Below are 27,773 nucleotides of genomic sequence, written 5' to 3' on the forward strand. Positions count from 1 at the left end.
TCATTTTGAATTTTGAAATTGAAGTTGAGTACATTTCAATTTGAATACAGATATCACTTTCAGTAACTGCACATCGCAGGGAGAGGCCTTCGTCCTGCAATGGGCATAAAAATATGATGATGATGATGATGATGGATGATGATGATGATTGATGATGATGATTTTCAGTAAAAGCTGCCAACTCGAGTTGCTTAGTTATAGTTGTTTCGGGAAAGGGACATTCATATGACATAACGGAGTAATTGCTGACATTCTGTAATTCTTTTTTTTTCTTTAGTGTTTACGTCACGAAATGTTTTATCTACCGAACTTAGTCATCTTTCTTTATAACATTTACTTTCTTTTTATCGTTTCGTGATGGCAGCAAACGAACAAAACAAAACAAGTGCGTGCAGAAGCTGGTGTGAGACCTCGCACAAACATTGAATAAGGCTACGAACGAAAGCAATAGCTCGGGCCGCAGTTTGGAAAGCAGCGCGCGTTTGGAGGCCACCGATACAGAGCAGCTTTCGTTTGTATATACTGAAGAATCACCTGAGCGCGTTTGTGTCGTTAAAAGGTAAACAAAAGGTGCATCTCTGCAACGGCTGCCTTTAAGCGGTCATCCTCCGAATCAGAGTCGAGCAGATCCGGCGTTCCTCGAACTCAGAGGCAGAGTACAAGTGGGTTCGAGTGCCTTAATTAACTCTATCTTAATTAAGGTAGATTTAATTAAAGCACTCGAAGCCACGACCTTTGTTGGTGGAACCATAGTGGCATCAACGCATGGTGGCACCATGAATTTTGGCGCCATAGCGCCAGACATCGGATTTTTCGACCAATGAGCGATTTAAGGCTTTCGCTTCAATAATTTACAGATAATCGGCTTAAGCCCTCTAGTCGGCTACTCTGCAAAGGGGAGGGGGAAGGTGAACAAAATAATGTTACTAAATACAAATCGAAGAAGCCCACTTTCTTGGAGTAACACGGTGAAGTTCGGCTAAGCCCATGGAGCCGAGGAATGTCTAAACAAATGCGATGACATACGGGAGCACTGGATGACGACAGACAGAATCCGCTGGCCGGAACTGCGCGCACTAAATGACGACCACGTGTGCATAAGTATGTCTAACTGCACAAGCTGACATGAATTGTGGGTTTAAACGTCCCGAAGCTGCACAGTGGGCTATGGGGGTAATGGGGAGCTCTGGATTAATTTTGACCAGCTTGCGCATAGGCATGAGCAGGGCTTTTCTCATCTGGGGGGCCAAACTATCTCGCAGCGCCCCCGTCCCCCCATCCACTTAATTCCAAGCGTGCTATCCATACTGGGACATTTCGCGGATACTGATTCAACGAGAAATAAAAATGCCATATAGACTATGCTTATTATTGATTCGATAAATTGCTTATCACACTTTTACGTTGTAATGCGCTAAGCTGTTGTGCAATGTGTATTTTGTCGGCAGCTTGTTTTTAACAACCTGCCAACATGCACCAAAATGGTGCAATATTGACAGATTTCTCTTCTTGCGCAAGCCAATCCACAAGGTGACGATTGTCGTGCAGTCATAAATGTGTAGGTTCTTTTTCAAAACTCTCATAGCTACAAAGGACACTTAAAAATTATATATTCCTAGAAATGCAAAACACCCACCACAAAAATCTTGCACTCTCAAGGCAGTAAACATTGACAACTCAGGTTGCTACCATGGATAATCTGAGTAAAAGCTCCTGCGCTTACACATCCTGTCCTCACCTATTAAAAGTTAAATGATGAAGGATCAGAACATAATTGATAGGCTGTACAATGCCTTGTTCAACAAAAGGAAGAGGCAACCATCGAAGGCGCTCATGTGACATGGAACTAACGGCTGTGCGCTCGACTGTGCACGCGCTGCGATACTACATGCTAGAGTGCTAAAGAGCGTCCTGTAAACACTTCGAATTTGATGCTCAAATTATTATTTCCGTAATAGTGCTTTCAATAGAGGGGGATGGATGATCTGCCTCTAACATCGTACCTGTCTCGTTCAAAGTTGACATTTGCGCTATTCAGTTTCTGTAGCATGCCATGCAGGCGAATATGGCAATGTCAGCGACTATTATTTTTTCCCACTATTACGAATTCCCGGCGCCCATCATTACGAATATTTCTGACGTACGAATTGCATAATTTGTTAACGCGTACCTATAGTTCGCATAAAGCATTTCATAAGAATACGCGTCGGCCAATTGTGATAGGAGGTGGCCTCCCCATGGTAAGCAGCTCTTACGGCAGAGCATTTTGTTAATTCGACCCACCCGTATTTCATAGCACCTTCAGTTCGCTACTTGCAATCGCTACGGCGATCGTCTCGCCATACCGTCGATCGCAATTACGAGTGGCGGGTGCTCGAGTGCTGGCTAGTCAGAAGCGACTCTTGCTTATGAGAAGTTTTGTGAATTTGGAGCTGCAGGGGCCAAATTCATGATGCTTCTCGTTCATGAGGACCATTCACCTGTCGCCTTCGAAGCTATAATATTACGCTCATTACCAATTTTTACCAGGTTTCATCAATCTCTTCGATATATTGAGGTGTACCTTAATCTTCTGAAACAACGATGGGTACTTTAACTGCGGATTAACTTTTCGTGGTAATCGATTTTTTAGCCAACTCACTGAAGTTAAGTTTTCGCATGTCTTACACTTTTATTATCTAGCTTAGCGAAGAAATTTTCATTAAACAAGCTCGTATAAGACCTATCCGAACAAATATTTCACATTCGAAGGCTCTCTGAAAGCGAAGCTGAGGCGGAAAGACTATGACGCCAATTTCACCTCGCTTCTAGCATTTCCCCATTGTACCTGCCATCATCACCAATGAAATGGCCGGCCCGCTTTCATTTTTTTTGTTAGTCTTTTTTTTTTTTTTTACGGCAAGCAGCTTAAAGTTTAAATGCCGGTATAGCAGCGAACACCTGCCGCCGAAAAGTTGCCGCGCGCAGAAGAGATGCACGAGGGAATGATGGTTCAGATGCAGCGCGCCACCGGCATAAACACATTGCGCTATCACTGAAGGAAAGAAGACAACGCAGGCGATCGGCAAGGCACCTCCTCATGGGGCCGTGCAAGTGGTGGCTGTGCCAGTGTGACGAAATGCAGTGCGGTGATTTTATTGAAGTCATAGGCTCTCTTTTTCCGCTTCAGTTTCGCTTTCAAAGCGCCTTCGAATGTGAAATAATTGTTCGCGTAGATCTTGCAGGAACTTGTTTATTAAGTTCGTACGCGCACGCACGCACGCACGTATGTATGTATGTATGTATGTATGTATGTATGTATGTATGTATGTATGTATGTATGTATGTATGTATGTATGTATGTATGTATGTATGTATGTATGTATGTATGTATGTATGTACGTATGTATGTATGTATGTATGTATGTATGTATGTATGTATGTATGTATGTATGTATGTATGTATGTATGTATGTATGTATGTATGTATGTATGTATGTATGTATGTATGTATGTATGTATGTATGTATGTATGTATGTATGTATGTATGTATGTATGTATGTATGTATGTATGTATGTATGTATGTATGTATACACACGTGGGCATGGTCCATGTTAGGGAGCCTTCATACGCACGCCTACGCCCTGTTAATTAGGCACCACTTGAGCGTGTGTGCGCATGACGGCTGCCTAGAGTTGCTGGAGTGCCCTCTGTGTGTACAGTAAAGGCAACTACGCTACAAAATTAACCACCGATTGTCACTTTAGACGATGCTTGGACCATGCCCAGTTAGTAGTTAGTAGCCTTGAAAGCACAGCTTTCATTGCAGTAAAATACTTATTTAATAGCGTGGACACATGCGCTCAAAATATTAGGAACGACTTCATGCTCAGTGACTCGCGTTTGTTGTTTTTGTTCTTTCTTTTTTTCCCGCTGGTATGTGTTAGCGTTTGCACTTGCTAAAGATACCAAACTTCATGCTAAACTTTATGTTCATGTTGTGTTATCGATTGACTGTTGGGGTTTAACATCCCGAAAGCGACACAGGGATTATGAGGGACACCATAGTGGACGGCCAAATATTAATTTTGACCGACTGGGGTTTTTTAACATGCACCCAAAGCTCGGAACTCGGTACAGGAGCGCTTTGCATTTCACTTCCGTTGAATCTCGAGACTTCGCGTTCAATAGCAGAACCCCATAGCCACAGAGCCACCGTGGCGAATAATGTTCCATAGTTGAATTTTAAACCAAAAGACGTCGCTGTTTACACTGACAGATTACGCTTCTTCTTTGTTTTTACTATGACGCGCTGCTCTCCCGCGCTCATGGGCCTACGAATGCATTCCTGAACGTTGCTGCACATGTCATTTTAGTCATCCTAGAGGCCATCTGCTCAGAAAACAACTGCGCGCACCTGTTCGTACGTGCATTGTTGACTTCCCGAGCAGCGCATGTAGTGAGGATGCTGCTTGACCGCCGTGGTGGCGCAGTGGCTTTGGCGTTGCGCTGCTAAACCCGAGGGCGCGGGATCAATTTTCGGCCGCATTTCGATGGATGCTTAGAATTAGGTGCACGTTAAAGAACCCCAGGCGGTAAGTTATTCCGGAGTTCCTCCATTAGGGCATGCCTAATCGTATCGTGCTTTTGACACGTAAAACCCCAGCATTTAATTTGATGCTGTTTTAAAGGGACACTAAAGAGAAACCGGAAGTTCAGCTTTAATGGTAGATTAGTGTCCCTTTAAAGGGACACTAAAGAGAAACAGGAAGTTGGGACACTAAAGAGAAACAGGAAGTTCAGCTGGAATAAAAGAGGGACCTTCAGGAATGCATGCAGTTTTTGTTGGTTGCAAAAATATGAGTTATTAGCGGAGAAATTCGTAAACAAAGACCAAATATCTCTTCCTCAATTTCCCTCACCCCAGATTTGGCGCTGAAGCAGTGTCGTCACAGATTTCATTGCTCTCAGCGAATCAGAATGCGCCATGATAGGTCACCGCTTGCGTAAACGGCCGAGGCGCTGGATGCATCATGACTGCATGCATGGTCGCTGCGTTTGCGTTCGCCGCGATGGATACCGTTGTTGCCGCTGAACCTTGCAACGAAGAGCTCGCCAGGGAAGCTGGACTGCATTTCAGCGATAATCAGTGAAACGGAGCGCGAAATGATCCTCCGTGCTCGAGCGGTAGGTGTTTCCGCGTGCGATGGCGGTGAGCCGCCGGCCGCGCCGGCGAAAGCAGAGCTTCGTTTTCGTCGACGGAAGGCTAAGCGTCCGGTCCGCCAGGCGACGATGTTCCCGACAGAACAAGCGTAGAAAGTTGCGCACGTACTCGGTATGGTTATTTCGTGGCTTTATTTAATGGCATTCAGCACTCACCGAGCCGCCAGTTTGCTGCTGCAGGGGCACCGGTAGGGGGTTTGATGAAGGCGTCATTGAGGGAACAGCTGCTCGAGAAAGGACTGACCTCTGGGGCACGATAAGATACTTTCCGAGGGCAAGATTATACACATAATCCGAGGGCGAGAAATGCAGAGAGCAGACCATCGGTTTCTCTGGCTGTTTTGCCGTTTTATCATCGGCAGAGCACTGAGCCATTGCGAATGCCGGGGAGCCGGGGCTCTCCGCGCGACACCACATGAAAGGACACAATCGAGTCAACACTGCCGCTGCCCCTGAGCAAACGCCTTGGGCCATTTATACAGCCCTCACCACTACACACACGAGGCATTTTCTGGCTGTTTCCCGCGAAATCAACGTTTTTCGAGCCACGCAACACGCAACCAAATACCGTAGAGCGGAACAGGCGCGCGCAACGATGCCATAGAATAAAGAACGATGCATTGACCAAAAACGAAACTACGAAATTATCACGGCCGCATGTATCTCCATGCCATTTTTTCTTATTTATTTAATTTTGTGCTAAACTTGTACTTCCTCGCTTGAAACGGTTTAAAAAGTTTGCAAATGCTGTTTATGTACGTTTAAGGTGTATTTCATTTTGCGCTTTATTAACAGCGATAAATCACTCGCGACCAATCGCGACCGGCCTGCATTTGTAATCTCCGACGTCACGAACGTGTAGTGCGGGAATTTCGAAGGGGCGTCAGCACCTATCCTTCAGTTTTTCGCTATTTTCTCGCTTATTAAACATCTGTTTGCAGTAAGAATGGTATGGCTGTGATCGTGAAAGAATACTCTACCATTTAAGCTCCACTTCCGGTTTCTCTTTAGTGTCCCTTTAAGTCAACACGTCTTGTCTCTCTCTCTCCCTCTCTTTTATTGTAACCAGTCAAATTACTCTGTGTTTGACACAAACGCATCTCCTCCACGCGTCGGGTTTTTCGAGCCTTGTGTACGCTTACTCTGTTCTCACGCTGCTTATGAGTATTCTAGCACTATGCAGTATAGCAAAGGTTCGAGGATTGTAGCAGCATAAAATTGTAGAACACCGACACAAAAAAGGAACGACCAGACGTGGACGTAGCAGCTACGTACATGTCTGTTCGTATATATATATCTGTGCGTTTACATCTCGGTTGTCGGGCTCGTATAACGACACAGAGGGAGAACAGCGCATCCTTCTGTCACCTTTAAGTCATCCCAGTATGGACATACTGAGTGGTCAGTTTTACGTCATTTTTACGTCAGTTTTACGTCAGTTTTACGTCATTTTTATAAATCGCCTGTGGCAAGTAGCATAATTCTTGTCCTTGAGCTGGTTTATTCGAAGAGGCGGACATTTTACTAGCACGATAAATCAAAACACATATTCAACTTAGTAACGAAAATTCACTAATTAAATTCTTAATTACTTTACGGGAAATGTGCAATTTACGAATTGTAGCCGGTGAGTTTGCAAGACCTATCCATGATGGTGCCGTAACTATCCATGATGGGCCGGCGAAGTCAGATACATTACGCCGGCCACCCCATGCAGGATCGCCGGAAATTTGAGCCCTGTACGTGTGCGTGTGTGCGTGTGTGATTTTCTTGTTTCCTTCCTTTTTGTTTATTCTTTATTTTCACTTATTTTTCTCTCTCTCTCCTTTCGCATCCCTTTACCCCTCCCCCGGTACAGGGTAGCCAACCGGAGATAACCTCTGGTTAACCTCCCTGTCTTTCCTTTACCTTTTTCTCTCTCTCTCTCTTGAGCCCTGTAGAGTTAGGCCTGTTGAACGCGGCTCACAGCAGCTCCAAGGTAAATATACCTGGTAGCGAAGCTTCCATAGAAGCCCATACGTTCAAAACATGGCGGTTCATCGGCGGTTCATGGGGCTTAGCGCCATCTGTAAGGAAGGCAAACGTCAACAATTAAGACAAACGTCGAAAAGCAAAACAACACAACGTGCGAGGGGGGCGTATTGTAACAGGTGAAATTTACGAGTGCGCCTTTCTGCACTCTTCAAAAGCCGCATGGCATTGCAAGTAATAGTGACGGTGGGCGCTTAAAAAGGCTATTTATTGAGAATGACAGAATATAGTTGTCTTTTCTTTTGCCGTCACGCGTACGTAAAATTGATTACGAGTTTTATATTGGTTGACTGAATCTAACTGTGTCCCGCTTTAATTAAAAAACGCTTGTTTCTTTCCCAGTGTTTGTTCTCTCCAAACATAGTCACGCTCCAATCGCTTCTCCCCTAACCACCCTTGCGGATGTCGGTGACAATTTGTTCTGAACTGCTTTTCGCGCGAAGCTTCGCGACCTATTTGGATCGACCTTGTGCGCGCTCGGCGATCAGCTGTTGCCACAGCGCATTCGCACAAGTGTGCGGCGAGCGAGTGAACGATCAAGCGTTTTCTTCCTTTGGCGAAAGCGCAAACTCAGTGCCATCTCTTCATTGACCCGAACTGTTGGCCAGCAGGCTGCCGGTCAGCTTAGACAGTACGCGATGCACTCTGGTCTAGGGGCTCCGGCGTGAGATAGGACATGTTCTACTCACGCGCTGGTCACGCCAAAGGTCGCCGAACACCGCCAGGCATGCACGCTGGCTGCGTGGTGACGCTAGACTTCATTCCGTCCACATTGTGGCCGGCGTAGTGCAAATGCACCGCGCGTGACGCGAGTCCATTGTTACGCCGGACTATATGCGGGCCTTAACAGAAGAGGACTTCTGGGGGTGCTTCCAGCAATGGAAGAAGAATTGGAAGAAGTGTCTAATGGGGAGTATTTTGGAGGTGACAACATTCATGTATCTGAAAGTTCGTGAAATGAATTTTTTTAAGAACTGCACGAACTTTTAGGACAGACTTCGTAGATAGCATGACCTCCCGAGATGGCGAGCGCGTTTAGGCTGGTGTGATGCCGCATTAAAAGTGACAGGGCAGCGACTCAAGCGTTGGCTGCGCGATTTACACCAGCAATGTGTTTTCCTTCCCGCGGTTCATGATAGCAATAAGCATGATCTGCTTATCGCAGCGCACCATGCAGGCTAAACAGCTGTTCTTACATACGCGGAACGTTTGAGAGCACTGGAATCGCGCCGCGCAAGCAGGTATGTCAGGTGTTTTAACAACGGAGCTGTTTAAGCCGACCGTCAGTCCGTGCAGAGCGAAGAGAAATTGTGGGCCCATCCTGGCGGTCGTGCAGAAAGGGTCCAAGCGCAATGGCACATACCCCTGTGAACTAGCGAAGGTGTTTATACGTGGCCCAATACCTTGCGTAGCCAATCGATAGCCAATCAATAGCTAATCGATAATCGATCAATAATGAATAAATTCCAGAAAATGCTGGGGATGCCTTGGTAGTGCTTAGCCTAGCCCAAATACGTCGCCAATACCTTGTGAGAGCCAATCGATAGCCAATCAATAGGTAATCGATAATCGATCAATAATCAATATATTCCTGAAAATGCTGGGGATGACTTGGTAGTGCTAGGTGTCGATCAGCTGCGCTGTTTCTTTAGCCTTGCGCCACTAGTGCAAGCTACGCTAATTTTTTTTCTTTTTCATATTCCGCGGGACGCAGAAAAAATTATCACGTAACAAGTAGGAAGTTAGAAGCTGCTGAATTATATGTTTCCTAGACGGGGCTATAAACATTCTCATTGGAAGTTTTGTCCGAAAATTAATGCTTGTGAAGTTGGTTAACTTTTCTTGACTAATTATAGAATTAAGCACAATAAAAAAATGTGACTTGCTCCAAACAATAGCCAACTTCATCTTCTTTCTGGGGTTTTACGTGCCAAAGCCAGTTCTGATTATGAGGCACGCCGTAGTGGAGGGCTCCGGATTAATTTTGACCACGTGCGGTTCTTTAACGTGCACTACAACGCAAGCACACGGGCGTTTTTGTATTTCGCCTCCATCGAAATGCGGCCGCCGCGGCCGGGATTCGATCCCGCGATCTCGTGCTCAATAGCCAATTTCATGAATAAAAAGAAACCTAATCAGTAAGCGGCCTAAAAAAAAAAAAGTCTCTGTCGGTTCACAGGTATAGTTTGGTCGCTGCTTTCATACAAAATTGAACACCTTCTAAATCATGACATGTACCCCACACGTGCTATAGAGGCCAAGTGCGAGTTAGGTGACCCTTTAAAAGCCGCGCTATGCTTCCATTATCTAGTGTTAACGCGCGTTCCCGTTTGTATAATGCATAATTTATCGCAAGATAATGGCCGGTATAATGTAATGGTTCCTTCTGCTCGTTTCTATTATTTTCTTAGCTCCTGTGACGTGTCTCTATGTGTGTTCTCCTTCATAGTTATGTCTTCGCACTGCATCATCTCCTTAAAAGATGGCGAGAGGTGTGGCGGTCACTAGAGAGAGGGGAACTTTATTGGGAGAAAGGGGGAGAGATCGGCCTGAGTGTCGTGCCGATAGCTTGCTACTGCATGCTTGGGGATTGCTTTCGGGGAAAAAGGACACTCGTTCGCTACTGAGCTGCAGCCTGGCCTAGTATCTGCAGTGACTGTCAACATGAAGTACGGGCAAGGTACGGGCGGCGCCCGTCGTACCTTGCGCACGATGTGGACCAACTTCTAAGTTTCATGCACACAGAGAAACGGAGAGCCCTTGCTGAATGGATCATTCCAGAAATGCGCGCGCACCGTAAGCGGCGGCCGCAAGGCAGCATGGGCAGTCGGAGCGCCGGCCGCCGCTAGAGACTCGCCTGTTCGTTTTGCCTGCAGCGTACAAGCTGCGCGCGGCCAACCGGAAGTACCTCTGGTTAACCTCCCTGCCTTTCTACGCATTCCGTTGGCCCGGCGCTCCCTTCTTCTACAATAGAGAGCTTTAGCGTGTACAGTATTCCGGTCCTGTAAACGCAAGAGGACTGGGCGTTTTACTGGATGAGCGGAGGCGCGAACGTGAACGGCCTACACGGTAGTAGTGTGTAGTGTTTATTGGTAGGGCCAGATAAGGCCAAAGAGCGCCATACACGTGGTAATGAGTTACAATGAATTTCAATGGTATGGGAATATGAATTGAGAATGGTAGATGTAGCGTGGCTGTAAAAAGGCCTAAAAGTCAGTCACTGTAAAGTGCATCAAATAATTAAAATAATGACAATGATTAGTGAGGTGCGCTATAACCATAAAACATTTGTAAAAAATTACGATATGGTAAATAATGCCCGTGCGAGTAGCACTACCGCCTCACCGAGACCTTTTGTATGACATCTTGATACTGCAACGTCTGGGCTGGATCAGGGATATCCAGCGCCCGGAGTAGCGTTTCCCGGCCGAGCTAGTCAGCCCATTCATTTCCGGATAGTCCCGCGTGTCTATAGGTACCCAAACTAGTAATTTCTATTGGTTTTCGACGGGGGATATGTAAAGCGTCTCTTGCAAGTTGATTGGCAGGCGCCCCGCTTGCAGTATTCTGCAAGCGAGAAGTGCACAGATGATGTTCAAGCGGCGACAAATACTGAGCATTGCCTCTGTAAATATTCGGTCAGTCGTATGACTTGGGTGGGTACACGTCATGCGAAAGGATGGATGACGAACTGGGGCTGCGGAATCTGTAATGATTCATCGGGCACAAGCACTGCGAAAAATGTGAGCTAGGTAATGTTGTCGGTGTGTCACCAGCGTGGTAGACATTGTCAGTCAGACTCGTGTCTGAATTGGAATGGCTTGTTGTTCTGTTAGCGTCAGTGTACACTTCTTCGTCGACATCGTGACATGGGTCACAAGTGCAATTTATTTCTTCTACTCGTTCGGCATCACTTGTAGCTGCCATTTAACGGCGGTCAAAATTTTGCCAGCACCACCTGTTTCCGCTATTTCATATTGTCTTCAAGAGATGCTTGACACGTCACGCACGCCCCAAACCAAAGGTTGCTGAATCCATCTTTGAACTCACTGATACACTGTGGTTTGGATTCGCCCCATGCTGCCGCCAGTGGCAAAAGTTTTCTTTTACTATTTCGATTGCTGAACGGATGGTTTATGTAGGCTGCCAATGAATGCGCATGCACAATTTATTCAATTCTGGATAGTTTCACTAGACTTCAAGAGGCTTTCGTTGTACCGTGGATTCACCCTGCGATACATAAGACCGAGTTTTTCAGCCTATTGTGAGCGATTTTACTTTGAACCGTTCTATGATCGATAGTGTAAAATAAAGACAGGAACGATAATCAGATCGAAGTGATGGGATAAAGGGATGAAAAGAGAAAATGAGGAGCTGTTCACAGCACGCACAATAAAACGCGTAGCATTGATGAGAACCTGACCGCGACCATACAGGCTTCAAAAAGCACAGCAGCGGCTTCGAAGACATCTGCTCCAATCAACATTGGTCATAACCAGTACCTAGCGATTCTCTATTTCGATGGCCAACTTTTGTCTGCGGCTTACATAACACGCGGGACAGCCGTTTTTATCACACTGAAGCGACAAAAGACGCAATGGTATGTGACCGATTCGGCGTGCCCATGGAAATCACAAACACGGTTCATTAATGCGTCTTCAATGAAACTACAAGCGATACAAAACAGCAGAGCCACGCCGTTGTTGGCTGGGAAGAACTGAGTCTGCTAATGGGGAATCCAGGAAATAAACAGCTATTTGTGAAGTTGGTCTAATTTGGCTAGGCTAGTGTAAGTCATGTAAAAGCGTGCTAAGCGATTATTTTTGTTTTGGATTCTTCGCTTGTGTTCGCCAACCGACATATAGTCTAGCTTTCGAATGAGGCTGCATATCTATGTAAAGTGAAACAAAAAAAAAATCACTTTAGTTGCTTTGTGTTGTCGTTTCACGCGTAAATTTGCCAACAAATGAATTATGAAGCTTAATTTATTTATGGGGCGGTTACGCCCCATAAAGCCAGTTCAAACTGTTTGCACAGCACGCATCGGCATGTAAGCAGGCGTGAACAAACCATTGCTGTCACCGATGCAGCGGCCAACGAAATCTCACGTGTTTGTCTCTACAGGAAGGCTCAGTCTTTTTTCAAACCCTTCTCCAATTGACGGCAATACAGAGAATGACGGGGAAAAGCAAGCGATCCAGCGCAGACACGTGCATATGTGGTCGCCAACCGAGACGCTTCCTTTTGCCATCGCCGAAGAGGCAATCTGGCAGCTCACTTCTGGAGGCTCTCCAACGTGTCTCGCTGGCAGCGGCCGATTAGAAAGGCACAAGCGTACACATACGGGGTCCAAACCGGCGAGCCTGCCGGAGAGCGTGGTCAGCAAGAGCAGCCGGCCTCACCAGCCCGCTGGCTGGTTGAAACCGCGACGTCGCGCTGAGTAGGAGAATGCCACAGTCACCGAGCCCCCGCGGCAGGTCTTCTGCAACGTTTATATGAACATCATAGTGTGCTCACACTAAGAGGGGAAATATTGCAAGCACTTAGCGAACGCTTTGCAACCACTTCTTAAGAGTGATAAAAACAAAAGCGAGTCCTTTCAGTGAAAGGTGGTTTTGAAATAGTTTTCGACAGTGCCGCCAAAGAGCACCAAATCGAAGTCGGTGGCAAAAATCACGAAGCTTACAAAGCTGCATGATATCCACTCTCTCTTCCTGAGACTGGCAAGTCACTTCAGGGTCTTCGTTCAATATTTCACCAGGTCGTCAAGTGCTCGACGAAGTCTTAAATACGGCAGGCAGTCACCTCTCAGATGCGGATGCTGTTTCAGTTGGCTAGTGCGGTTTCACGGGGAAAGTGAAACTTGACAAAATAATGAGAAGGGTATAGTATACGAACACCTGGGCCCGTATTTACAAACCTCTTCAGTTCGTAAGTGCCATTTGTCATTGGCCGGTCGCGTTCGTTGCAGCCCACGTTTTGCTGCTTATGGCAAAATTCCAACGCTATCAGCTGACAAAGGGAACTGGCGACATAATGTGACTGCCTGAAGAGGGTGAAAACCACGCGAATTTAGGAGGACATTCAAAGGCAATGCATTTCATGCGATACGCCATATGAAGCCAGCGACACCAAGCACACAGGCCAGCGCTATAAGGGGGGGGGGGGGGGGGGTCGGGTCACATCTGCTCTATAACCACCATATCCAAACATCCCATATGAATATAGATACTTATATAAAGACCTCATATGTTATCATAAATCACACGAGATTAATATTGCATATGGCATTTATAGTGGGTATACGGATTTTTTTTCGATAGGGAGATATTGCATTACACAATCTTGGGCTTGTGTGAAAGACACTACCGGGCAATGATACAAGGAGTCTTGGCCTTTTCAATGTCATGCTCAGATCGACACAGCAAAGTGTGCTTAAAATTACTGGGTATATTTCAATATTGGACAGCTAGAATTAACTGCTGCAAGCAACATTATTCACTATTACCGCAGTAGGAGTGGAACAACAATGGGCGTAGTGTAAGGCCAAAGAAGAAGACGAAATATGGTGGAAAGGACGAACTGTTCCCTTGCGGCGCGAGTGATATACATGCACAATTCTAGGTTGTCACAAATATGTATGGCGAAAAATAAGACGCGGTCGGTGCCCAGTGTGAGACGTGCAACTAGGCGTAAGTCGAGCCCCCTAAAGCCACAAAATACCGCTGCAGGTCGAGGCTCCCAAGATCACTAAAATACGACTAAATTCTGGCTACGACCAGAAATATAGTTAGCTTTGCAAATTTTAATGTGCCTGCGTTGCACACTGCATTGTATTGGGAATAAATTTAGCTTTCTTTTCCTGCAGAAACAAGTAACCAATTGACGTAATAAATATTTCTCAGCGTTCTTATGTTGTAGGGAAACAAACTAAGGAAGTATATGCCTTCCTTTGCAAGATTTTCTGATTTGCAGAACATTTTGCAAAATGCAGGAATACCTCGCTCTTCTTGTAACTTGGATCTTCCAGCAACAAGAGTTTGAGTGCAAGCTGCTGTAGCCATTCTTTCCTGAATTTTGTGTATTTCCGCAGTGGCCTTTCCTAAAGTCATGCTTTTGAAGATATATCATCGAAGAAAACTGTATTTTAAGCGCCTGATTTGATGATACGACGATAATTGTCTTTTTTAACTGAAAGAAGGCACGGGTAAACAACGTGCTTACGGTATGTGAAGCACCAGTAACTACTAAAAATTAGGAATCGTTTTACCTCCAAAAAGCAGTTAATATGGCTTGAAGTCCGCAAAAGAAAATTTAATTATGATAAACGGCGCAATAAATCGCTAAATATAGCGGGAAATCTGCTATCTTTGCACAAATGTATGAGACATCGACACGTAAACTGTTCGTAACGTGCTGTAGTGGCAGTAGTTCGTAGTCACTCCATCTATAACGTGAAAACAACAGAAACAACAACGACGAGGACGAAATATTTCGGTAATCCAAAAGTTAATTAGCGTTTCGTTACCAACACGGTTTCGTTATTCACAATGCAGCAGACACTATACTCCATCTCACAAGTCGTTCATTTAACCGATAAAAAGGCCGAATGCCCCTCGAATTGTGTTCATCCGCGCCGCGTCGTCTGCTCAACAGCTTCAGAATTCGCGTATAAGACGTGCATGCGCAAAGGTTCTAACATATCATGTATCGCTGTAACGTATCATGTACGAAGCAAAAACAAAACTCTCTAATCCTGCCATTAACCAGACAGTTACATCCAGAACTATATTCCACTATGCAAGGATTGGAAGTGTACGCCTCGCATCTTCGGCAGCGCTGCAGACGACTTGTGAGATGGTGTATACGTCGTTGTTATTTTAAATACGTAGCGCGTAACGTAACGATCAGGAATACGTTTGAAACATGATGCCATCCGTTTGGGTCATTGTGCTTGCATTAGTAATGATAAGAACATAGTAGTAGCTGTTGTTTTGTGGCATCAAATCAGTGGTGTCTTTGTCTTGTTTTCCATCTTTTTTGGCGATAACTGATACGTCATCCCAGTCTATGGCTTGATTTCAATTCTGCAAATGCTCCGCGAGCGCGTGCGTTGCTGGATAACTAATGGATTTTGAAGCTGTTACAAATGCATCGCCGCTCTGTTTAACTTGAACACAGGGCTTACATATTTTCTCGCCCCATGCATTGTGCCAGCAAACTATATTTGTCATATTCTTGTGTACTGTGGTTTGCTAATTGGCGAGGCTTTGTGGTCGAGGTGAAGACGACGACAGAGAGTTAGCGCAGGCATAGTTGAGTAAATGAAGTTTTCACGAAGAGCACGAGGAATAGACAGTTTTAGTACTGCGTACGTTGCGTACGTAAGATCGCTACATTCTGCAAAGTGCGCATGTGCACAACGCAACACGAACGGTACGTGATGCATACGCGGCAGCTGAGTACGCACGCATCCAATTTTTGCGCACGTACGTGGGGAGCCTCACGTGCTGCTCTCGTGGTTCTGTTTGTTCGGGAGAGCGCGAGACAAAAGAGTAAGAGCGCAAGACAAAAGGCGCAGTAGGTTTATGTACGTATAGGCGTTTCCTTGTGCATTCACACGACAGGACGGAGGAGGAATTTTCGCAGCGGATGGCGTATCACGTGACGCGCGCGTTATCAAAACGTGCCGCCCTCGCCTAGTCCGGCCTCCTCCGCTCGCGGTCCGGATTGAAAATGCTCGCCGGTATTTCCATCCGTCCGTTTGGCGGTCGTCTGACGTCAATTTAGCGTAGTCAGCGTCAAATCTGTCCACATTGGACAGATTAACGTGGCTACGATGGCGTGTTGTCGGCTTGAAGCCACGTGTGTTGTCGTGCAGCAGTGACCGCACGGGCTTCTGCTGTGGTGCAGCGAGAAAGGCGAGTCATGGCTGCGCGCGCATTTCTATTTACTCAGACCGCGCAGCCTGCGTGACTTCAACACAAGTGAGGTGCACAAGAAAATGCTAAGTGACGAGACAACCGTCACTTTTATTTATTTATTTATTTTTCTCTTGTTGAGGGATTCACAGCGCTATGGAATATAGAGCACGCCGAGTATGCAAACGCGCAGCTGCTAATAAGCGTTGGAGTCGAGAGTAAGCACGCGGATTCCGGAAATGGCGCTCCGGCTGTGGGAATGCGACCTAACTCGGCTGCGCCGAATTCAAGTGATCACGTGACTGTTTGGTCCGCGGAGCAGGCGGGATTTTGCGTATTTTGTGTATCCAGCTTTAGGGAATTACGGATGGACAGACGGACGAACACGCAGACCAAACCCAGTTTCGATCTCTGATCTGCTTCCGCAGTAAAAGTTGTGAAAGCTTGTGATGCGGCTCAAACCGCTTCAATATAAGACGCGAGTGATCGCGCAAGTGTTCTACACGCGCATCGTTTGCAATGTCCAGCTATATATGATGTGATGCCTGAAAATTTTTTACGTCAACTGTATCAGTATTCGTAGACTCTTTCGTTTACGCAGCAGCCTGCTGAAGTCGTATAATGCGTCTTCTTTCTAAAAAAAACTAAGTCGTGAACGGCGTTTTGAACACGGTCGACGAGATTTGTGTTGCATTCCATTATGCTGTTTACTAGAAAAACATCGGCCTTTTGACTTTTACGTGAATAAAAAAAAAGGAAGAAAGAACTGTCGCACAACTCCAGAACATCACCTCTCTAAGTAAAGCAATGAAGGGGGCTAGTTGGTGCACGTTCATGATTACGTTGCGCGGAGTTTTACACTGGCAAAAAATAATAAACAATAATAATAAGGACGCGGACAGATTTGTTTTTGTTAGAGAACACGTTACCATACAAAGTGAAAAAGGCGAGAGGGAAAGGGGCGGACACCGATATGCCATGCGACAACGCGATAGCTAGAACCACATAGTTCAATTGCGCCCATTGCGTCCTGCGAACTTGATTTCGGCTTCTGTGAGCGTGACAGCGAGAGTGCTTGCGCACTGGTCTCTGTCTTTTCGGATTGCGTGAGCTTCCCATATTTCTCTTTCCGTTTTTGTTTTCGCTTTTCCGATAACTGTTGTCTCGTCTATAGCAGAGGCGATAATTTACGCTGTTTGCAGTGGACCGCCAAGTTGCTAGGCGCTGTTATGTGCTGACATGTGTGCTTATGCTCCCTTAATCTGTCATTTAAACAGCGTCCAATCTGACGAATATACACATTTCCGCATGTGAGTGAAATGTGTTAGCTCTTGCATTCGACGTATTTAGTCGTATGTTTGGTCTGACAGGCTTGTTAAAACAATTCAGAGCCCTTCCCCTGTCGAGAAAATTGGGGTAAGCGAGGCTTGTGGCAAGACGACGCTGTCGTAGGCGTTGCGCTTCGTTTGCCCTAAACTCAGGGTCGGCGACTCTTCGCTGACATTTGGCCTCAACATCGCGCTCCCGCAGCTCGGGGTCCGCGGCTCTTCGGTGACGTTACCCCTGGGCTTCGGAAGCCCTCAAGCTAGAATCGGCACGTCAACGACGAGCCCTTTCCCGACCGAGTTCGCGGCACCGTTGATCAAACGCAGCCTGCTCCTCGGCGGAACACACCACGGACGGCCTTCCCATCCGGACGACGAAACTGATCTGAGTGATAAGTGGTTCTTGAGGGAAAGGGAAAGGTTGACGCTATCTTCTGCAGCCCTTGAGGGAGCACGGCTCAGCGCCAGAACTGATCTGAGTCGAGGGAAGCCCGGCGGAGCGCGCGCCAACCCCCTTTCCTTCCCTTTCCCTCCCCGCGATACACCAAACGACCCAGATTGGTCGCGCGCGTCACGTGATCCTGCGCCGGCGTAGCTTTCCCCGCACCTGCTCTTTCTTTCTTCTTCTTTCTTGTCCCCGCACCTATTCTTTCTTTCTTCTTTCTTTCTTGTCCCTGGCTCATACCCGCATATCCCTGGCTCATACGCGCATATCCAATGTGGGAATGCGCCACACGTAAGCCCCCGTGGTTGCTCAATGGTTACGGTGTTGGGCTGCTAAGCACGAGGTCGCGGGATCGAATGCCGGCCATGGCAGCTGCATTGCGAGGGGGGCGAAATGCAAAAGAAAGAAAAAAAAAACCGTGTACTTAGATTTAGGTGCACGTTAAAGATCCCCAGGTGGTTCAAATTAATCCGGAGACTCCCACTACTGCGTGCCTTATAATCAGATGGTGGTTTTGGTACGTAAAACGATATAATTTTTAATGCATCACACGTGACTTTTTGCATGACTACGCCACCACCGAAATCTGGAACGCAATACAAGCTTCGCTTGAAGACACTGAACACGGTGATTACATGTATGAACAAAAGGTTCCTGCATTGCTCCCATTCTTTCTGACTTCTTAAAGCCAGTGTTGATGATCGAAGACTGGCAAGTATGTCCGAAGCAACCGACATAATCTGCTGCTTTAGATATGTAGACGATTATTTCGTTTGTTTGAAGCTCGAAAGGAATGAAACACTAACTGAAGACACTATCATCGGGATCTTCGCAAACTCTCATGACGGTCTCGAGTTCACAGACGAGATGCCAGTTGAAGGGCGACTGCAATATATTGACTTGAACCTAAGGCTAACTCGTCGTACAAGACTCGAGAAGGGAAAAAAATTCTGCGGTACGACTCTTGCCCCTTTATAGTCATAAATAGAGGCATCGCCATGGCGTGCATAAGCCAAGCTGTCGGCAAATCGTGCCACCACGCCATGGGGGAGATAATCGAAACTCAAGTAAGCCGCCTTCAAATTAAGCCGCCAAGTAAGCCGCCTTCAAAGGCTACCCCAGCAGTTTGCTGACGCAAATATGCGAGCAGATGCTGCTGGAAATCAGGGCATACAGCAAAAAGCACGAAAAATGAAAAGAGAAAATTAAAAAGAACAAAGAAGCCAGTGGTTTTGCCTTACATGCACGGGCTAGCACACAGGCTAAAGACGACAGCCCAACGTCACGGCGTGAAAGTGCTTTTCTCAGTCCCGTACAAATTAAAATGAATTCTGGGGTTTTACGTGCCAAAACCAGGATTTGAATATGAGGCACGTCGTAGTGAGGGACTCCTGATTAATTTTGACCACCAGGGGATCTTTAACGTGCACCCAATGCACATGACACGGGTGTTTTTGCATTTCGCCCCCGTCGAAATTCGGCCGCTGCGGCCGGGATTTGATCCCACGACCTGGTGCTTAGCAGCGCAACACCATAGCAGCTAAGTCACCACGGCGGGTCAAACCAATTAAAAGGCATGTTCAAAAAAAGTAAACGCAGAACACACGCAAGAAAACCAAAGAAGCCTGTCAAGATCAAACGTATGACCAGGATATGACCAAATACGTCGAATGCCCAAGAGCTGTGTCGTGTAACACATTCCACTCACATGCGGAAAAGTGTACATTGGTCAGATTGAACGCTGTTTAAATGACACATTAAGGGAACATAAGCACACGTGTCAGTTCATAACAGCGCCTAAGCAACTTGGCGGCCCACTGCAAACAGCGTAAATGCTCGCCTGTGCTATAGACAAGACCGCAGTTATCAGAAAAGCGAAAACAAAAACGGAAAGAGAAATATGGGAAGCTCAGGCAATCCAAAAAGACAGAGACCAGTGGGCAAACAAACATAAAGAGTTGGTACTTTGCGCTTCGTCCATCCGCGTCCTTGTACCGTTCTTCATTTGTTTGCCAGTGTAAAACTCAGCGCGACGTAATCATGATCACCTCTCTAATTTTGCTCGGTGAGCAGAAAATGTGTGACACAGTTATAGTAGGAGTGGACGTGTATTTTTTTTTTTCATTTACTGCATTTGCTGCGCTGATTACGTGTCCACGCCGAAAAGATGTGGCGCAGTTAATTGCGTGTAGCTACGCGTTTCTTTTTTCTCTTTCTTTCTTGCTGTATGCAGAACCTCGGTAATGCTAAAAATATTGTTGTGGAACCGATGCACACTTACACGTGCTGAACGCAGGTGGGCTGGCTTTTGCGTCATGTTTTAACTAGAAAAATACTTTTTCATGCATTTTTACCAGTACCAGCGTAACGAAAATACACCCAGGCGTCGGAAAGTTATGACGTCGGTTCACGAAATGTTTGCACAGCCGCCTCGACGGGCTTGGATAATAACGGACATTACAGGATACGCACTGCTTCAGAGCGCGTTACATTACGCGTCTTTGATGCGTAGTTTCTGCAGTGACTAACGCCATTGCTTTCTTTTTTATCCCGCAGTACTGCAACAAGAAGGTAGGGATGAGAGTAAGGACTTCGTGGAATGCTCCACCGTCACGGTTTGCTACCAACACCAACAACCCGATCCGTGGCTTTGTCGAAGACGCGGGCCTCGTTCCCAACGCCGACAAAACGCTGATTTCGCTTTCGATCGGGGACCCCACCGTGTTCGGCAACTTGGTGCCATGCGAGGAGATACTGTCACCGATTGAGACCAGCCTTCGTAGCCTGAAGAACCACGGCTATATTCCGAGCACAGGTGAGCAGCGAACACTGTTTCCCATCGTGATCCCTGTCATGTGCTGTCGGCGAATAATTCTCGCTCCTGTTCATGTAGACGGTACCTACACGAGAACACCGAGTACACGTGTTTCTTCCGCTGAAAACGTTAGTGTTTGCATAAACAGACTGAACCTTCTTGCCAGTATTAAAACCTCATTTCACAATAAAGGCATGTGCAAATTGTGTATGTGTTTTGTAAAGTGGTAGGTCTTGCTTTGTTTGGGCCTGTTGGTGAAAAAAATGCGACATGCACACGACGCCTTCTCGTTTTTGTTTTCGTTTTACTTCGATGATAAATGTCTCATTCTTATACGAGGTTGCTTCTTCTGATCAGTTTCCTCTATATGACCTCATTACATTACATTGGCAGGACGCAATACTGAGAGAAATCGTGTGCTCACGAAGAACAAATACTAATTGCTGTAGTCGGCGACGCCAGGCCACAGCTGCAAACAACACATATACCATTATGTTTAGCACCCATCTGCAGCTACAAAAATGCTCAAGCGTGCGTTAAGCAGCGAAATAATAGCGTTTTCGTCATTGACTTTTGCACAGGGTGTGCTGAAAAAAAAATATCAGAACTTGAGAATAATTTTGAAGCTCTAGCTCGCCGCTTCCGGAGATGTCTCGAGATAGCACATTATTTGTTTAACTGTCTTGTCTAGCTGCATTGTTGTATCGCTTATTGGAAACGAATGCTTTTTTTTATCTACAGGTACACAAGCAGCCAAACAAGCCGTTGCTGAGTATTCATCCATCCATGGACTCAACGTTAACCCACAGGTAAGCGTTCGCAACCCCACCACGCTCCCTCACAACGTAAATATAAAAGTCGTGAGAGCGCTGACAGTAAGAGGCTTCCATTCACTATAATTCATAGCTATCCGCTTTTTTCTTTTGCCGATTCCTCACTCATGATGTATCTGCCATTAAAATGTTATGCTTTCCCCTTGTGGGGTCTCACGTGTGCTCTTGGGACAAAGGAACGACAACGCAGTAGTGCAGACAATCAAAATGGCATTTATTGCACCTTTCATACACTAATACATACTAGCCGAATTACAACCAATTGAACATTCACACGGGCGCGCGACAAATCAAGGAAGTCCGACTCACCGCGACCCGATAGCGAGCGAATACGTTCGCCCCATGCTATGACACCATCGCCTAGTCGTTCACGTGTACAGTCACGCGAACGGTGGCGCGCTGGAACGATCCGTGTTCGTCCATACCGGTGTCCCGCTCTAAGCCTCGCGCGACGGTCGCGCGAAGCGGGCCGGCGCACGCGCGAAGCGTTCGTGCGTGTTGGTCGCCGATCCCCAGCCACAGAGAGAGCGCCTCCGACCTTTTTCCCCCAAGTGACCCCGCCGTTCGGTGGCGCCAGCATCGCGACACTAGCGCCATCTCTCGCAACGCGCCGCAACCACCGCCGGGCTTAGCCACGCAGAGAAGCCGGACTACAGGAGACATGCGGGGAAAACAACATCAGGGGACGCGTGAGAATCGCGCATCCCCACATCCCCCCAGCCTTAAATCACCACACATACGCCGGCGAAACATGTCACAAGGCCTATCAACGCGCGCGTCGCGAACAAGAGTTAGTACATGCGACAGTGGCGCCGCCGAGTAAATGTCCACGCGTTATCCGCAACGTGCGAGCCGATATTGACTCTGGGGTTCACCGCTGGCGTCCGTTGGTCACAGCACCACGTCTGCAGATTCGATGGCACGACTCCAGCCCAGGACTCCGGAAACGGCGACGCAGAAGTCGGCACGAGCAAGCGTCGCTCGCGCCCTGCTGACGAGAGCCGCAGTAGCCGTTGGTGACTGCCGGCTCTTTTCCCAGCCGCCGAGGGTTGCGAGCCGGACATTGGCGGCCGCCGAAGTCGCTGCGCCGAATTGACCACAGGCATCTCCAAAGCCTGGGGTAGCTCGATTGTAGTCCGGGGCAGCAGCGCTGACGATGTGCAGGTGACAGCAAACCAGGGGTGACTCCGCTCACGCTGCGTACACTCAACGCACTCGACAAACACTAAAGTAGTGCAAGGGAGAGGAATTTGGCATACGCATCGCCCACGTGGTACGATGTTCAATTCGGCTAGCAAAAATTTCGGGTGGCATTGCAGATGCTAAGTTCACGTGAACAAAGCTTGCTTTCTTGAGTCGAACGAGTAATTTCAATTCGTGCGAGGCGAGCTAATGAAGGAAGCAATGTGCAACACCTCAACACCACGGTCCACCAGGTTGTGTCCCTCAACGTGCGACAGGCGGCTTTGTTAAGCCTTAGGCCTAATGCGTCGCTACTTTGACAACAACCGGCATCCAAAAAAAAAAACAACACCACCCAAAATGGGCACAAGAACAGGCAGCCGCGAGGAGACGTTAGCTCTGTGAGGTGGTCCTACCCCGCTCGGTGCACACAGCATCCGAGTTGACGGCGCCCACCGTCCCAGACGGTGTCGGAGCGCCCGGTGCCAGGCCGCAATACCAGTCAGCCCGTAGCGGCACCCGTGGCCCGCGGCCACCCGGCTCCCTGAGCCTCGACTTCCTAAGTCAAAGGTATAGAAGAAGCTATGTAGATAAGAAATTCGGACCACCCACGAGGCTTCTGTACTCACTCGCTTCAGGCTTGCCAATGCTCCGCGGGCGCTAGGCCTCGCTCTCCCAGGATGCAGACCACGTGTCTCTCGTACCGACGAGTGTACTTCAAAACACTCGCGAAAAGGCTTAGCATGTTGAAAGTTCAAACACGCTACAGCAACCGTCGCCTCGCTCAAGAAAGCACACCGCCGACACTAGCGATCAAAATCCACGCTAGGACTACGCTTCGGTTGAAACATCTCGAACCGAGCAAAACTGTTAAAATTATCGTCCGATGCCCCAAGAGGCCCCACGTTGGGCGCCAGATGTGGGGTCTCACGTGTGCTCTTGGGACAAAGGAACGACAACGCAGTAGTGCAGACAATCAAAAGGGCATTTATTGCACCTTTCATACACTAATACATACTAGCCGAATTACAACCAATTGAACATTCACACGGGCGCGCGACAAATCAAGGAAGTCCGACTCACCGCGACCCGATAGCGAGCGAATACGTTCGCCCCATGCTATGACACCATCGCCTAGTCGTTCACGTGTACAGTCACGCGAACGGTGGCGCGCTCGAACGATCCGTGTTCGTCCATACCGGTGTCCCGCTCTAAGCCTCGCGCGACGGTCGCGCGAAGCGGGCCGGCGCACGCGCGAAGCGTTCGTGCGTGTTGGTCGCCGATCCCCAGCCAAAGAGAGAGAGCGCCTCCGACCTTTTTCCCCCAAGTGACCCCGCCGTTCGGTGGCGCCAGCATCGCGACACTAGCGCCATCTCTCGCAACGCGCCGCAACCACCGCCGGGCTTAGCCACGCAGAGAAGCCGGACTACAGGAGACATGCGGGGAAAACAAGATCACGCGCACCCTATGTCACTTTCTTTTGCTTTCGACGATTGTAGCCGGTCGATTGGCTGGACCCTTACAGACTGGTTGTCAAGCTTGAGGTTGCTCAAATTAGGCTAACGGTAGTAGAACGACAATGTAAAGATTCCTATCGGCACGAGCACATATATATTCCAGAGGTGACATCAGGAGCAGGCGCCAGAGATCAGATTATGGGATAGCTCACGCCTCATTCCATACATTTTATACGAGGAAAACGGCAACGTGAGCTTGACACCGATATTGTATCGTTTCCGTCTCGTCACCGATTCATCTGTGACGACTCGAAAAGAACAAAGAAAAAAAACTGGCTCCAATCCACGCTGTGAAGGTGGTTGGACAGCGAAGCTGTAAACGGCACCCACAACGGTTACCCATTGTGACATCACTTGAATTCACACACGTGGCTCTTGAAACCAGAGACAAGTGAAATGTACTTAACCACACCCTTTATTACTTCGCAACGACATTATATTCACGCTGTTCTTCTTGTGTGTTTACTTTCCGTGGTCTACCCATGGTTGCCTGGAATGAACTGAATGAGCTGCTAGACCATGGTGACGTCACTACGTGATTTCTATGCTGGTTGGTACTTATCCACTCGGAGTAGCTTACGCAACCGTAATCTTTACCGGGAAACACACGCGGGAAAAGGAACGCTGTAAATGACACCTACAACAATTACCCATTGTGACGTCACTTGTGTTCACACACGTGGCGCTACAAAGAGTGAAACCAGACACTGGTTCGCGAGGGTTTTGAATGACGCCAACCCCTTTCGAAGCAGCTGCAAACCTAATCTTTACCGGAACGCGTCGGAGGGTGTTCCCATTGTTCACACGCGCCTTATCATCCATCATGTGGTTTGGATGCTTGTTTTGTGGTTTTTCTTTTGAAAACGAGTGCTGAGCTGTATGCTGTATGCCTGGTTTCAAAGGAGATATGCTGTTTGTGTTCAATTTCTAGCCTGGCGTTTTTCGCTTACGCCGACACGAAAATTTCCTTGGCCGGTAGAGGTATACAGCTTCATTGTAAAATTTCAGTCAGATTATAGGCTTCTAAATCGAAACGCACGGGCACCTTTCTCACTTTTGAACTACCGACGTTCCATTATCAGATCTGTCATCCGTTTCCTCAGCAAGCAATGAGTATGCATTTGGTTCATTAAAAAAATTCTGGGGTTTTGCGTGCCAAAACCACCATCCGATTATGAGGCACACCGTAGTGGGGGACTCCGTATTAATTTAGACCTCCTGCGGTTCTTTAACATGCATCTAAATCGAAATACACGGGTGTTTTCTGCATTTTGCCTCCATCGAAATGCGGCCGCCGTGGTCGGGATTCAATCCCGTGACCTCGTGCTTAGCAGCCCAACACCATAACCACTAAGCAATAACGGTGAGCATTTGGTTCACGATTATCTCGACAATGCAACAACTGAGACCGATGTTCTTGCTTTTGAATAATACAGTGCGTGTTCCATTCATCTTCACGTTGTGCTAGGGATCTTGGCAAAAAACAAAAATAGTCTAGAAGCGACTGGTCGGATTCGCCTGCGCGAAAATTAGTCTTACAGAGAGGAGAAAACTATAAACAGCTGCCTGATTACATCGTTTGCGCCTCCGTACGTTTTCTGGCATCGGCAGATTGAGAGTGGGATGCAAAATAGTGAGCGCCTCTACATGTTGGCAACGCAGACGATGAGCAGCAAAACAATTTGTCATAACATACACAACGGGTTGGAAAAACAGCCTGCCTTGAAAACTTTCCGACACGAGCAAGCGTCCTAAGTATCAACCGCATCAATTAACTCTGTGCGTCAAGGTGAAAGGCTTCCCACGAGAACAAGCGGCCATGGAGAGAGAGAGCAGGGAGGAAAGGTTAACCAGAGGAAATTCCGGTTGGCTGCCGTGAACAGAGTGATATCAAAAATGGAGAAAGGAATAAAAAAGATGCATAATCGGCGCATTTGCCAACACACAAGCAACACAGTCATAGTACGTCAATCAACTATGTCGTTAAGAAGTGGAGAAGCGCTTTTCACGCCTGCAATTTGGACGTCGGTCGGAACCAAGAGCCTAGAACTCTGTGGTTTGACAGCAGACGGCTGTCCAAGTTGTCGGGAGGAGTGCAGAGCGCTTGCGAGGACACGCACAGACGAGATACGCGATCGTCTCGTCACTGCCACAATCCGTCGTGGCTTTTGCATTTGGCAGGCCTGCTGTTCTTGCATTCTGCTAAAGCCAATAAAGAAATTATTATTATTATTATTATTATTATTATTATTATTATTATTATTATTATTATTATTATTATTATTATTATTATTAAAGCACTTCAAGAGAATAACCGTAAATAAAGCCAATGCCAAGTATATTCGCGTTTGTGAATCCCATGTCCAGCCATCGGCGACACACAATTATTCATTCGCGTCGTGGCATTCAGTCAACACAAGTTCTCGTAGTGCGACAGTGAATGACTCAAGAGCTATTGTCTCATAATGTCTCGGAATGTAATCTCAGAAACAACCTTGTCGTCAGAACCGCGACGCAGGCAAGCTACAAGGCACATAAGATGCCCCACTGGAGCATCTTGTGAATATTATATAAAGCCGCACGGACGGCTCCAAGTTACGGTGCTGACGATAACGTGACACGAGCTTTCTTGAACTTGATTACGATGCAGCTTTACAACGCACAGTCCTCGGGCTGCCAGAGGTGAAGTTTTCCGTGACGGTGAGCACATGTGAGACAAATTTCCGTGCACTGCAGTGTGTACAACCTCAAGCACTCTGAGCACGTCTTGGCCTTCCAAGGTGTGCGTCCACAGCGGCAACTGTCGTCATCGGGCATGATCGCCTGTTTCGTACGTACACTGCTGTCGATGTCCTAAGAATCCATACCAAAGGCTTTGCACGGCTTCCTTCACATAAACTTGCTTCCCTTCCAGCAGCTAGACCACGTACGACGTAGACTACCGTGTCCTTGTTTTCCATCACGTCTCTTTGTCCGCAAATTTTACTGTGGCAGCGAGACAACCCACAGTTTTGTGGTGCCCGCATGTACAGTCTGTTTCACACTTAGGGGAAAACTCGGAGCGCCTTGCTTTTCGAGTTTTCCCCTAAGTGTGAAAGAGGCTTGGATGCATCTTTCCATTCCTGGTGTCAAAAATAAATCCCCGCTTGCTCTCAAACAAACCTTGAAGCTTTGTTTGCACCGTGAGCACAATGTGACCGCACGTATGCCTACACTGATGGCTCGTTCACCTCCTGTCACCTCCATAAACACCGGTTTCTCCATAACCTAAATAAACAGAATGGACGTGACCTCTTGCTAGTAGAAGGTCAAGAGGTACCTGCAATATCTGCGACGCAACCAGTGCCCGCCAGTAGCGCAAAACCATCGTCGCATACAACTTGATATGCCGAGGCGCGAAAAAAGTTGTATACTGAGTTTAAGTCTATGCTTTGTCGCGTAGTTCTCGTTGGGCCGTGTGGTATAAGTCCTGTGGCTCTCCTGATGATCAGAAATCGTGT

At 47.3% G+C, this 27,773-nt stretch overlaps 1 protein-coding gene across 2 annotated transcripts in view; it reads left to right on the forward strand.

The window, feature by feature from the left end:
* Positions 1-27,773, forward strand: part of LOC119431381 (tyrosine aminotransferase) — a 61,953-nt gene that overhangs the window by 20,537 nt on the left and 13,643 nt on the right. For both annotated transcript variants that reach the window (XM_049670289.1, XM_049670287.1), the window contains exons 2-3: positions 20,483-20,741; positions 21,483-21,550. In XM_049670289.1, coding sequence (XP_049526246.1) covers positions 20,504-20,741; positions 21,483-21,550 — 306 coding nt within the window. In that variant the 5' untranslated portion in view covers positions 20,483-20,503. The remainder of the gene's footprint in view (positions 1-20,482; positions 20,742-21,482; positions 21,551-27,773) is intronic.

Source organism: Dermacentor silvarum, chromosome 1 (genome assembly GCF_013339745.2).
Source record: "Dermacentor silvarum isolate Dsil-2018 chromosome 1, BIME_Dsil_1.4, whole genome shotgun sequence".
Taxonomy (NCBI): domain Eukaryota; kingdom Metazoa; phylum Arthropoda; class Arachnida; order Ixodida; family Ixodidae; genus Dermacentor; species Dermacentor silvarum.